At 31.3% G+C, this 12,773-nt stretch overlaps 1 protein-coding gene across 1 annotated transcript in view; it reads right to left on the reverse strand.

The window, feature by feature from the left end:
• Window positions 1-12,773, reverse strand: part of RYR2 (ryanodine receptor 2) — a 550,493-nt gene that overhangs the window by 78,276 nt on the left and 459,444 nt on the right. Inside the window, exons 86-88 of the mRNA XM_044674985.1 lie at window positions 4,129-4,209; window positions 3,181-3,269; window positions 1,446-1,574 (exon numbers count right to left, since the gene is read on the reverse strand). Coding sequence (XP_044530920.1) covers window positions 1,446-1,574; window positions 3,181-3,269; window positions 4,129-4,209 — 299 coding nt within the window. The remainder of the gene's footprint in view (window positions 1-1,445; window positions 1,575-3,180; window positions 3,270-4,128; window positions 4,210-12,773) is intronic.

The following is a 12,773-nucleotide window of genomic DNA, read 5'->3' on the forward strand; positions in this document are numbered from 1 at the left end:
TCTTTTATTAAACCAGGAATTACAAGTTAACAAATTTTTTCTCTGATAAAAATTAAAAAAAATTATTTTAGGATCTTTCTTACTGTTAATAGTAATTAGGATGAACAACATATACACAATATGTGATCATGTAATAAATCAAATTTTCAAGAACCCAAATAAGCAAGATACTTAACAAAAAAACATTGTATTAATGAGTCTTAACTTGTGCTTATTTTAATTCAGCATTCATATTCAAAATAGGATTCAAAATGCAGTTTCATTTCATTCATTCCAATAAGACATTTTAAGTCTTATACAAATAATCAGAAAAAAGAATGAACAAAGAAGAATTTACATTTACATCAAACCATATAAGACATCTTAATAGTTTTTGGACAGTATTGAAAATTAATACAAAAAATTTTATCTAATAACTATCATAAGTCTAGAAATGGAAGAAATCTTAGAGGCTGTGTCATCTAGTCTCTTCCTTTTATAGATGAAGTCCAGACAGAGCAAGCTACACAGCTCACATAGTGAATGCTCAAGAAAAGTTGACTAGGCAGCAGCTGGGTAGCTCAGGGGATCAAGAGCCAGGCCCAGAGATGGGAGGTCCTGGGTTCAAATCTGGCCGCAGACACTTCCTAGCTGTGTGACCCTGGGCAAGTCACTTGACCCCCATTGCCTACCCTTACCACTCTTCTGCCTTGGAAGCAATATACAGTATTGATTCCAAGATGGAAGATAAGGGTTTTAAAAAAAAAAGAAAGAAAAGTTGACTATCATGTAGTTATCACATGAATTCATCTCCTTTTCTTCCTGCTGTAAAAGTTCTAATCAACCTATGCCTACAATATTAACCTATATCAAATTATTTTCCCCTTCATTTAAGATCTGAGGACTGGATTAATAAATGATATATATAATTCATCATATTAACTATATAGTAAAATCCAAGTCATTCATTAAGGTGACCCAAACTGGGCAATTTGGACCTGTATTATTTGTATTATTATACTTATTTGAACATATATAGGCATACATGCATACATACTTATTGTCATCCCCATTAAAATGTAATCTTGTGTATTCAGGGTTAGCTTGTTCTATTTATTTGTATCATACAGCACTTAGCATAGTCTCTGGCACTTAATAAATGCTTGCCAAGTGACTAAATGATTGATAACTATTAGCCCAGATATAGTGAAAAGAGATAAAAAAAATTGGTCTATAGAATTAAATGGGTGTTTTGAGATTTTAATGATCCAGGAGATTTTAAATGAATTAGATGATTAATAAAAACAATCATTTTTATTATTATTTTTATTGTCAAAATATCTTTATGTATGTAAGATATATAATGATCCATGGTTTAAATAATATGAAGCACAAATGTATTTCTCCAAAGAATGAAATACAGTACATAATATTTATTTTTTGGGTCGAAAATACTATATGCTTACCTGGATGTATTCAGTAAGAGTGTTGAAGACCTGTTTTGCCACTTGAATTGCTTTGGAAAAATTTCGTTGCCCTTGTTCATCAATTACATCTTTCCCTGAGTAATACCAGTAAAAATCACTAATTGATTCCTAGAAAATAGAGGAAATATTATTAAAGTTATAACTTTCTTATCCATCCTAAAAAAGTACATCAAAACTTAAATAATACATTACAAAAGTAAACAAAAAATGTTTTTTGAAGAAAGTGTATTAATGAATTATGTCCTTCAACAATTCAAAATGTTATACAGCAACTTCTTCTCTAGGTAACAACCCAATAAAGAGAAGTAAAGAAACATGTAAGCTGTATTTTAAATGACTGTTTATATTTAGTTGTGTTTAATACCACAAATACAGTTTTATAGAATTAATAAATATGGATCTAGGAAATAACTGAAGCATATGTGAGTCATCCAGGTATAGCAAAGACAATCAAAGAACTCAATTTTTTTAACACAGATATCTTCTTTCTTCCTACCTCCAAAATAAATTCAGCAAAAAATTATACAGAATAAGAAGCTTATTATTCCTCTTTTGAATTTGAGATAATTGGTTGGACATATTACAATGCTAACAATAATAGTGACCCCAGTGAAAACTAGATTGATCTCTATCCAGTAAGATATTTAGAACAATAAATTGAATTTTGAGAAGAATTTTAACTGGTTAATAACACAATTTCACCTTAAATAAAATAAGATGTAAAATTATAAATAGATATGCTATAATATCTTTTATGTACTTAATTCAAAAATCAATTTTTTTCTCATTACCTTGTGATTACAGATGTCTGATGCTTTTAAATTGAAAAGAATAAAATTAGGAAAATAGAATCAAAGGTTTTCTAATGATGTCATTGATTTATTTTTTTCAGTAAAATCCAAAAATAAACTACTTGATGATCATGATTACCAGAGTTGGATGAGGTTTTAGAATTCTTTTGATTTGCTAAACTGACTTACTTATCAGTCAAGACTTTGTTGTTGTAGTAAAGCCTAAGCCTGGACTTATGAAGTACTGGATTTGGAGTCTAAAGACCTAGTTTCAAATACTGGCTCAGTCATTTACTCCCTGTTTAATTTTGGGTAAGTTATTCAACTAACTTCTCTGGGCCTCAGTTTCCCTGATTAAGATGAAAGTTTGAACTCAATTATTTCTAATGTTTCCTTCATCTCTCAATTTTTGAATCTGTATTGAATTGCAAAATCTTATATTAATTAAGATGATGGTGATTCATTTAAAAGAGTCAAATTAGAATTTTAAAGAAATATAATAGCTGAATGGCATGAACAACCTTAGATTATCAACTGTAACATGTAGATGAGTAACTGCAAGAGTTTCAAGCTCCTTTTGCAAAATTTCTCATTTATTCAGTCTGGTAAATAATTGACCATTAATTCTAGGTAGCTTGCAAAAAAGAAATGAATGACAAAAAAAATGAAGGAATAGGTCCAGAAAACAAACAAAATAGGGATCTAGGAAACAAGGGAGTAGAATAAGGGGGATAGGGAATGGCATTTCAAATCCATGAACTGGGCATTATTTTTAAATTTGGAGGCTGGAGAATAACAATATCAAAAATATTTCTATTTAGTCAAAAATCAAAACACAGATTAAAATATATCTCAGCTCCCAGTTTGCTTAACAGTCTGAATCTTCTGATAACTAGTTGCTAGTAGCATAGAAAGTAAGATACCTGAACTCTCAGGAGGTAGTCCACCGTGGAGATGATTATATTAACAGTTGTATTATTGCCAGTCTGGGTTCTTAGATAATTCTGAAAATCTACATGTATTTAAAAAAAAAGAGAGAGAAAGTCATTGTGCTAGCTCCAATTTAAAGTATAGTTATTTAAATGTGTATCTAATTACTTCCCTTTAATTATCTAATTTTAATCATCTGTCACATGTGAAAGTCTAGTATTTTATGCTTTCTTAGTTTTTAAAATTCAATACTTATCAAATAACTAAAATATATTTATAAATACCATATTTCTAAGTGTGCCACAGAACATAAAAAAACAAAATATTTTACGCAGAGAAAAAATTTACACACATTTTCTTTTTTAAAAGGGAACTCTGACCAGGTGGTCTATTATAGAAGGTTTCCAGAGGCAGCTGGATAGCTCAGTGGATTGAGAACCAGGCCTAGAGATGGGAGGTCCTAGGTTCAAATCTGGCCTCAGACACTTCCTAGCTGTGTGACCCTGGACAAGTCACTTGACCCCCATTGCCTATCCCTTACCACTCTTCTGCCTTGGAGCCAATACCAAGACAGAAGGTAAGGATTTAAAAAAAAAAAAAAAAGAAAAGAAAAGAAAAAAAAAGGTTTCCACATCATAAATAGGAATTTATGGATCTCATCATGAAATCTCACAAACTTCACAACATAATTTAAGGGTAAAAAAAACAATATTCAAGTCACTTGACCACTTAGTCTTTGTTTCCCCTTTATAAAATGAAAATATATATTACTTATCTCAATGAGTTGTTATGACAATCAAATGAAATAATAGATTTGAAAACCCTTTGAAAAAGCATAAATTATACAATTATAAAGTAATAAGGAAATAGCTGGGAACATAAGAAAAGGTATTTCTTGCTACTATCACTAGAACTGGATGGGTGGAAAATGGCTCACAAACCTGAGTTGTGTCCCTCACAAAGCAACTGTAGGAAGCGGAAGAGGTCACAAGTGAATTCATCATCCTGCAGTACCTTCTCTCCTGCAAAAAGGCCACATGTATGAAACATTACGAACTGCTCTCAACTCTATCCCAAACTTCCTCCCCAGCTGCAACCCCACAGAACCTCCAAGTTGATCTAAAGTTGTTCTGAGCCAAAAACAACTGCAAATCATAGCATCATTTCTATCTGAAGCTCATGAGGTTATGTGCTTGGCAGATAGATGTCATTTTCCTTTGATAAAAACATTTACACTTTAAATACCCAAATTTATTTACGTTAAATGTAGCAGCATGGGCTTGGCAACATTTTAAAAACAATACATTGGTTTGTTTTCACTTGTGATTTAAAAAGTATGTGTTTGGTTTGTGTGGGCATGAACTCTTTATCAGATACAAAGTTTAATGTAGATCTTTACTATTCTTCATGGGAGAAAATGAATTATTACAAACACAGTAAATAAAATATAGGATGGTGTTTCTTTCAAATAAGTATAAACAAGGCTTCTTTTATAGAATGACAGTTAATAGAAGTTTCTCATTCATTCCATTTTACATAGTTTCTATTATGTGTTTGCCTACAGACTACACTAGGTCAAAGAATGTTTAAGAATTGTTTACATGATGAAAGTAACTAGCTTAAAAGTTCTATTCCAAGGATTTTGGGGAACTGATAAATGGGCAATTTCAAATATCAAATTTAGGGGGAAACTTTAGTAATTCATTAGAACTAGAATTAAAATTCAAAGTAAGGAAAATCAGAAGCTGGAGGAATAAACTTTAGGTAGAAATATCTTATAGTCACAGAAGACATAATTTTATAATAAGGAGAGGACAAATATTTATCAGCAAGAGAAATTCAGATTTTTTTATCAGTTAATTTAATGCCTTTGAGCACTTTATTTTCTCCATAAGAAAAACATTCAAATAAAGAACAGTAATGAATATGAGGAAAATCTTTGACAAATATATGGGTATGATGTCTCAGAATCTGATATTCATAGAAATGTAATATAATGAAAAAAATTTAAGCAAGTAAAAGCAATTATTTTTTAAAAATTGTTTTTAGCTTGGAAATACATGAATTAACTCAGAAAATGTGTAATGATCTGTTTATATAAAATCTTGAATGATCAGTATTATAATTAGCTGATGGTCATAGCCTATGACTTTTAAAGTGAGTGGCTTCAGTGCTATGTCAGGATTAGGAAGCAAAACCATTTTGAAAACAAATGTAATTATAAAAATGCATATATAAAACCACAACCTTCATCTTTCTACAGCCTCTAATATGTGATAATCAAATGGCAGAGCTAGCTTTAAGAAATATAGACACATATATGTATCTTTATAGAATATAGTAATAAGTAAATTTTTGGCTTTTGTTACAACGCTTCCTGTGAATTAAACTCACAAATAAGAAAGACCTGGTGATGAAGTATAGCAGTGATTTAGAGTGTAAATATTAGACAAAAGCTAACTTCATCTCTCTATTGTGATAGTTGGTATTAAGTTACAAATTATTTTATACATAGTAATTTAAATGAGATCATATAGTTATAGATGCTCCCTTTTAAGCACACAAAAAAGAATAGTTTTATAAGGAAGATATCAGAAAAATTAATTAATAAGCAATGAAAGTATTTTAAGATACAACCTTAAATTTGTACTTTATTGCTTTTATTGACTAATTTAGAGAATGAATTTAAAATAAAAGTTGTAAATTACTAGACAAAGAATAAAAGAAATATTCAAACTATTGAGGTTCGTTTTTCTCATATGCATGTTTTATTTACATAAACAAGGCATATAAAGCAACAGAGTATAGGAATGAATGTAAAAAGTGGTATATTTCAAATTCTATGAATCTCATGTAACATTAATGCATTCTGATATCATTTTTCTCATCTATAACCTCAAAGGAGCTAATGAATATACAGTGATTATAAAATTATTAAGTAATATATAAATTTAAACTATTATAATCATGTCAACTTTAAAGAGAAGTTGAAAAACACAACTAGTTGACCTATAACAATCCAAAAATTCTGCAGGCTGCTCTTTCATATTAATGAATCTACATTTCGAAATGTCTAATGTTGGAAGAAAGATAGGATTCCTTTGTACACAATGTTTTAACCTGTGGTGGCATTGAGGTTAAATGCTTAAATTGTTTTGTCGGGAAGATAAACAAAGAGTTGTTATTTGAAGATGTTCTTTGGAAACATTTTCATTAAAGGAAATTATTTCTATACAAGCAACTGAAGACAACTTACTTTTTGAAAACTGAGAAGAAATATTTGCTAAATAGTGCAAATCTTCTTTTATACTTATTGAAATTTGCAACTCCATCTATCAGTACACATTTATTAAAGTGTTACTGTACATGTCATTAACTGACAGAAGAGATAAAGAAGAAAGAGACAGCTATAAGAGGTAAAAAAATGAGAAAGTATGTGGTGCTATAGTATGGCTTGTTAAGCTGAGTGAATTGTTTAGATTCAATTGATGTGATACAAAGTAGAGCACAAATATATATTTAGTAAATCTATACAATAATGTAATCACTCAGGTTAAAATGTTGAGAGTGCCCATGCTGCGTGTAAATGATATGATAATAGAGATGGATGGCTTTATGTCTGCAGAGAGTGCAGGATCAACAGTCTAACTAGAGATGTATATAAAAAGTGACATTGCAATAATGATATAAACTAGAATCATAAACTGTAATGAAATGAAGAAAAATGTCTGGCATGCCAAAACTTTTATTTCTCCTATTTAAAAAGCCCTTTTGTGTACATTCAGCAAGGGTCTATGGTAGTATGAATATTTAACAAATCATTTTAATGATGGAAAAATATATTGGAGAAAATACTATTGTTATTTATGCAAAGAATCTTAAGATGCAACTTAAATTTGAACAGTTATCTATCAATATCTGGCTATCAATCAGTGCTAGCTTAAGAAACACTGACTTAAAACTGATAACATATTAAGTTTGAATTAGCTCTGTACCAAGTGAAGTCTGTATTAACTCCATTAATCCTAGGAAAGCTTAAATATTACTTCTTGTTGGAAATAGATTCACTGTAAGTAAATAATACTTTTAATTTTTTGTGCCATCTTAATTTGTAATGACTTAGATTTTAAGCACCATATTAACTAAAATCTATGAAAAGAATAGGCAGAAGTTACTCTTTCCAGTCATCAGTGACCAAGAAATAGTAAATGCCATCCTAGAGGTCTAAACAATTTCTAACTGGCTTAATGTTACCTGAGCTAATTCTCAAAGAAAAAAAATTAAACAATTTTAGATTTATTTTTTAAAGAACCCTAAAATAAACTAACTAGGAAAAGTTGAGGAACAAGAAGCATTATGCACTAAACTAACTCTAACCATTATTTTTTAAAAAACAAACATTGTTACCAGACTAATACTGGGAAATAGAGATGCATTTGGGGATGCTCAGTAATTTTTTCTAAAATATAACTGAAAACCATACCCTTATCTTAAAGGATATAATTTTGATAATAATATCATGAAGAAAAAAAGTTCATTCTTTGTAATGCTGCTTAGTGAAAATTATAAATTTGTATCAGTTGAAGAAAAAAGAAGACAAAATGATGCCCTTGCAAATGGATTTGCCACATACAATATGATACATCTAAATTACAGATTATGATGAGCCAACGTAAAGAAAATATTTTGTGATCATAAAATTATAAAGGTGAATTGTTATTAGTGTGGTTACCCTTGTATTCACCCAAAACAGATGTTTTTAAAGAACCATTTAATTTAGAAGAGTCCCCCAAACACATTTTCCATAAAGCACCTTCTACTTTTAAGGTTTAATGACAATTTATGGGCTTGAGAGAAACAATCTGTAAATGATATCCAAAAGAATATTTAGTAAAGTTTAGGAAAATTATATTTTTAAAGGCAGGTGAAATAGTCAAACCACCTAAGAAGCCTACTAGGTATCAAAGGTGCCAACAGGACAGAATGTGAAGGAGTAAAAAGGCTATATAAATATCTAAAACAAAGCAAAAACTAGTTTGGAGACAGACAAAAATTGGCTACTACATCAAAGTAACATCTATAAGAAGAACAAAAGTCCCAAACAACTATGAGAAGAAAATTAAAGCTTTTTTTTGGTGACATTTACAGATTATTTCAGTGTCCCTAGAATGCATTATCAGAGTTTATAGTTTAAAACCTGTACAAAGAACCTCAGGAAGAGAATACTCTATATCATGTAAATGACCAGAATCAAATGGTTTGCCTTCATGCCCATGTGAAAAATGATGGCTTTAAATGATTCAGAAATTTCAGAGTAAAAGGCAGACAATGAATGTAAATAATGAATACATTTTTAAATGATCACTATTTTAGGAATATAAAGCCAAAATTCAACTTTTTATTGGTAGTCATTTTGAAAAAGGAGTAGCATTTTAAAGAGGTGTTTGTTGCCAGAACACATGTACAAGTAGAACTTTTAAAAATGTATCTTGATCAAACATCTTTTGTGTATAAATTTAGGTTCAATTTCCACACAGACTGATGAATATTCCATGGCCAAAAAGACAATCAAAACACAGAATCTATATTTTCAATTATCTTTGAACTACAAATGGCATTTGGAAAAAGAGGAATACTGTGTGTTCAGTTTTCTGAAGAAATTGAACAAGTTCTGAGAGTTCTGATTAAAGAAAAAAGTATCTAAAAAGCAATCAAATTAAGATTAATGCAAGTCTGCTCAGAACCTTTTTCATATGTTAAAATAAATAAGATAAAAATATAAAAGATGTAACATTAACCATATGAATATAAAAATAAGAAAAATATTTGTTTAAGAATAATTGGAGTCATCACAAGTGGAGGGCTCTAAATTATTTTGTTGTTGTTTTTTAATAGTCCTAATACTGGTAAAGGAGGAAAGGGAAGCCAGTGTAAGCAGTTTTTATAGCAACACAAGGAGAATTTGGAAAATATCCATTATTATCAACTCATTTGATAACAATATTCTCTATTCTCATACTATGTGTAAACCATTGTCTGACTACATTGATGATTCCTGATTATAAGGAAATATGGTTCTATTTGGCGTAACAAATTAAAAAGCTATTATCCAGGATATTTATCATGTCACTTACTTATAGACAAAAAAGTTAAAACTTCAAAAACAAATGGAGAAGTAAATGGTTATAGAGTGTATTTCATACATCCATGCCTTCCCTTCAGTTAAAGATGAGGCTTAGAACAAATATTTGCTCTGTGAAAAGAAGGGAGCAAAAAGAACCTGGGAAGCATTTGATAGATAATTGTTGAGTCAACAGCTCAATTCAACAGATATTTATTGAGGATGTATTATATACATAGTACTTGAACTATTAAAAAGTCTACTCAACTTCATGGAATTTGGTGATGAGATAATTTGCATATAGGGATATCTTAGTCACCTCTCTATCACATTATAGTTATGTAAATGTGGTTTGTCAGGAAGACAATAAAAGTGAATCATCCAGGGATCCACAGATTTCCCTCCAGAAATAAACAGTTTGGGTCTAATCCTCTACTGTTGGTACTAACACATTTGGAATCTTTGGTGCACCCTATGCTTTAAGTATATAAACTCTTTCAATAAAATTATCATCTGAAAGGAATGATCAGATATAAAATTAAGATGGAATGCTCATTTCTAAATTACTGATTAATACTACAAGGGCACAAATAATAATAATCAGCTCTTGATTAGTTACTTGATTAAATAATATGAACACTAAAAATACTAGTTTTCTTAATTCATGCTGCTAAGCCTCCACTAAAGTATTCATCTGATTCCTGCTTTTGTCATTGATGAGAGTTCTAAAAGGCAATATGTCCACAGAGTAGATTCTGACAAACTGATTCAAGTTGGAAAGGCTACAGGGTCTGGCAGCAGACTTCATGTGCTATTATGGCAACAAAACCTTAGTTGATTCTGGAATGGCTCATCACCAGAAAGCTGGTCTTCATCAGATAATCAATGTGCATGACAATAACTACTGGGTACCTATAAGGGGTGTGTTATAGGAGTTTGAAATCTACATGAGTGGTAGGAGTAACCACAAATAAAATCAGACACATTTTGAAGTACTGAAGTAAATATAAGCAAGACTATAAAAGTTCATTTATGTCCCTAATAGCTTAACAATATATTCTAAATCTGATCCCTGTGTAATGCACATATAGTTATCTTACATTTGATATACTATTTTGCAATTATCCTATTTTGCCAATTTAAGATGATATAATGAAGTAGAGAAAGGAAATATTTTGACTTTTCAATACTAGGGAATTGAAAAGCCCACATAGAAAGAGAAAAAACAACAAAGGAAGACCAGTTCTCCATTCTATATCTATCACAGATTTTCTGTGATTGCACAAATCAGTGCAGCCATAAAGCCACGGTAAATACAAAACAGAAATACTAAAGGAGGACTACAGCACAAATTCTATTTATTTATGTATACAACCACTACAAAATACTGGGACCATTAAAAGAAAAACTAAAACAAACATACCAAACAAAAGAAAAATGAACTAAACAAAGCTTGCTGCTCTTTTAGCTAGTGTGACAATCATTGCAAATCCTGAAAGAGAAAGGAAGAACAAAGGAATGGAGAGGGGTTGGCACAAGAATGAAAAGAAATTAGAATGGTTACTAAAGATTCACTTCATTTAAACAGTTAAATAATGAAAAACACAAACACAAACTTTTACTCTTCAGGTGCTATACAAGGCTGACACAAAGCTAATAAATAAACAAATAAAGACTGTTTTTAATAATTACCACGCTCATGGGTGATGACTGAGGAAAGGAGGACAAGACATTTATAGTAGTTGAAAGAAAAGGAAATGAGGAAAAAGAAAAAAAGTTGAGTTTTATTCTTATATGTTTAAAGCAGATATAACACATACTCAGTATTGACTGGGGCAAGAAATTTCTGTGCTTAAGGGAAAGAGTAAATACATCAAAACTCAAATGAATAATAAAAAGAAAAATCCGGATATCAGAAAAACCACTCTCACAGTAAAAAGAAAAAAAATTTAATTTCTGAATTTGAATGCACAAAATTAATTCTAATCCAAATTCTGCTGACTAGGAAAGCGAAGGCTTAGGATAAGGGCTACATTATCTATCCCATTTAAGGTTCTGAAATTACTAATGTTGACTAAAATATATTTAATTAAATTACGTTTAGAGTATCTTGAACATTCTGGGTAATAATTTGCTGTGAAACATGAAAATAGTCTAAAGCTAATCTATCTCTTATGAGAAAAGTCAGTGTTCCAGAATATACTTCCATGAGAGACTAGAACTAAAAATATATAAAAAAAAAATCCCAAGAATCTACCTAATTGTTTTAATTTGGTATGCTCTTTTCCATCAGACAATCTCATAGCAGTGAGGTACATCTATGTTGCCACTGATAGTTATACACATACATAGGAAAAAAGATGTAGTATTTACTTTTCAGTGAGTAAAAATGGCTTTAGAGAAGTAGCAAAGTATGGTACAGAGGGTCTTGGATTGTGAGTCAGGAAGAGGTAGGTTCAAATCCTATCTCAGACATACACCAGCTCTTTGATTGGGAAAACTGCTTAACCTCTCTGTGATCTAACTTCTATTTATAATAGGGAGATTGAACTTGATGGCTGCTAAGGCTCCTTTCAGCTCTAAAACTATGATCCTATACAAATTTTATTCTGGCTTTTAGTTGATAATGAATGGAACTTCAATATTCATATCCTAAGTGGAAAATGAAGGCATAAGAGGTAATTTAATAGGTGGTGTTATATTGAAACTCTGGGAGCTGAGAGTCTCACCGTTGATTGACAGGTAAAGACCGTTGGACATCAGAATGTTCCCAGAGGCCATGAGGACAGGGGAGAAAGCGGTTGGCTGGGGGGTATAAATACCCTGGCAGCCCTGGCTTTTGGGTCTTTTTCATTTCCCTTGGACCTGAGATCTGTAGACCCTGGTCTATTGGGATCTGAGACTTGCTTGGCTCAACCTTGCAAGAACTCCTGTCTTGTACCTTATTGACATTGCCAACCTGTATCCAGACTGTGAATCCTCTTATTCTTCTGTCCCCTAGATATTTAGGAATTCAAACCATCTTTAGGTATCTAGGAACCCCGGGCCTAGGAGGGATCCGGGAAGTGGGCGGGAGAAGAAGAAGAGGGTGGAAAGGGGTGGTTCCTAAAGGCTGAAAGGCACAATATCTGGCAAGAAGAAGAAGCTGAAATACATCGAACAACAGCTTGCTTGCTCTGGTTTGGCTGTGGCCAGGCTGAGCCAGAGGAGCTAATAACAAAGCCAGAATCACTCATCTGCCTACAGTTCTGAGGAATTACTATTATCAAAATTAGTTTAGGGTTTCCCTATTCCTCTTCCCATTTCCTAATACTTCTTCTTTGCTAAATATAGATAAAGATATTCAAGTACCTTCCTGGAGTGGTTGTTTCATTATTTCTCTGGGAAGGGAGCAACGCAGTCAGATAAACGTGTGTCCAAGGCTAATAGAGCCCAATATCCACCATTAATCAATCCCAGGTGGGA

Source organism: Gracilinanus agilis, chromosome 4 (assembly GCF_016433145.1).
Source record: "Gracilinanus agilis isolate LMUSP501 chromosome 4, AgileGrace, whole genome shotgun sequence".
Taxonomy (NCBI): domain Eukaryota; kingdom Metazoa; phylum Chordata; class Mammalia; order Didelphimorphia; family Didelphidae; genus Gracilinanus; species Gracilinanus agilis.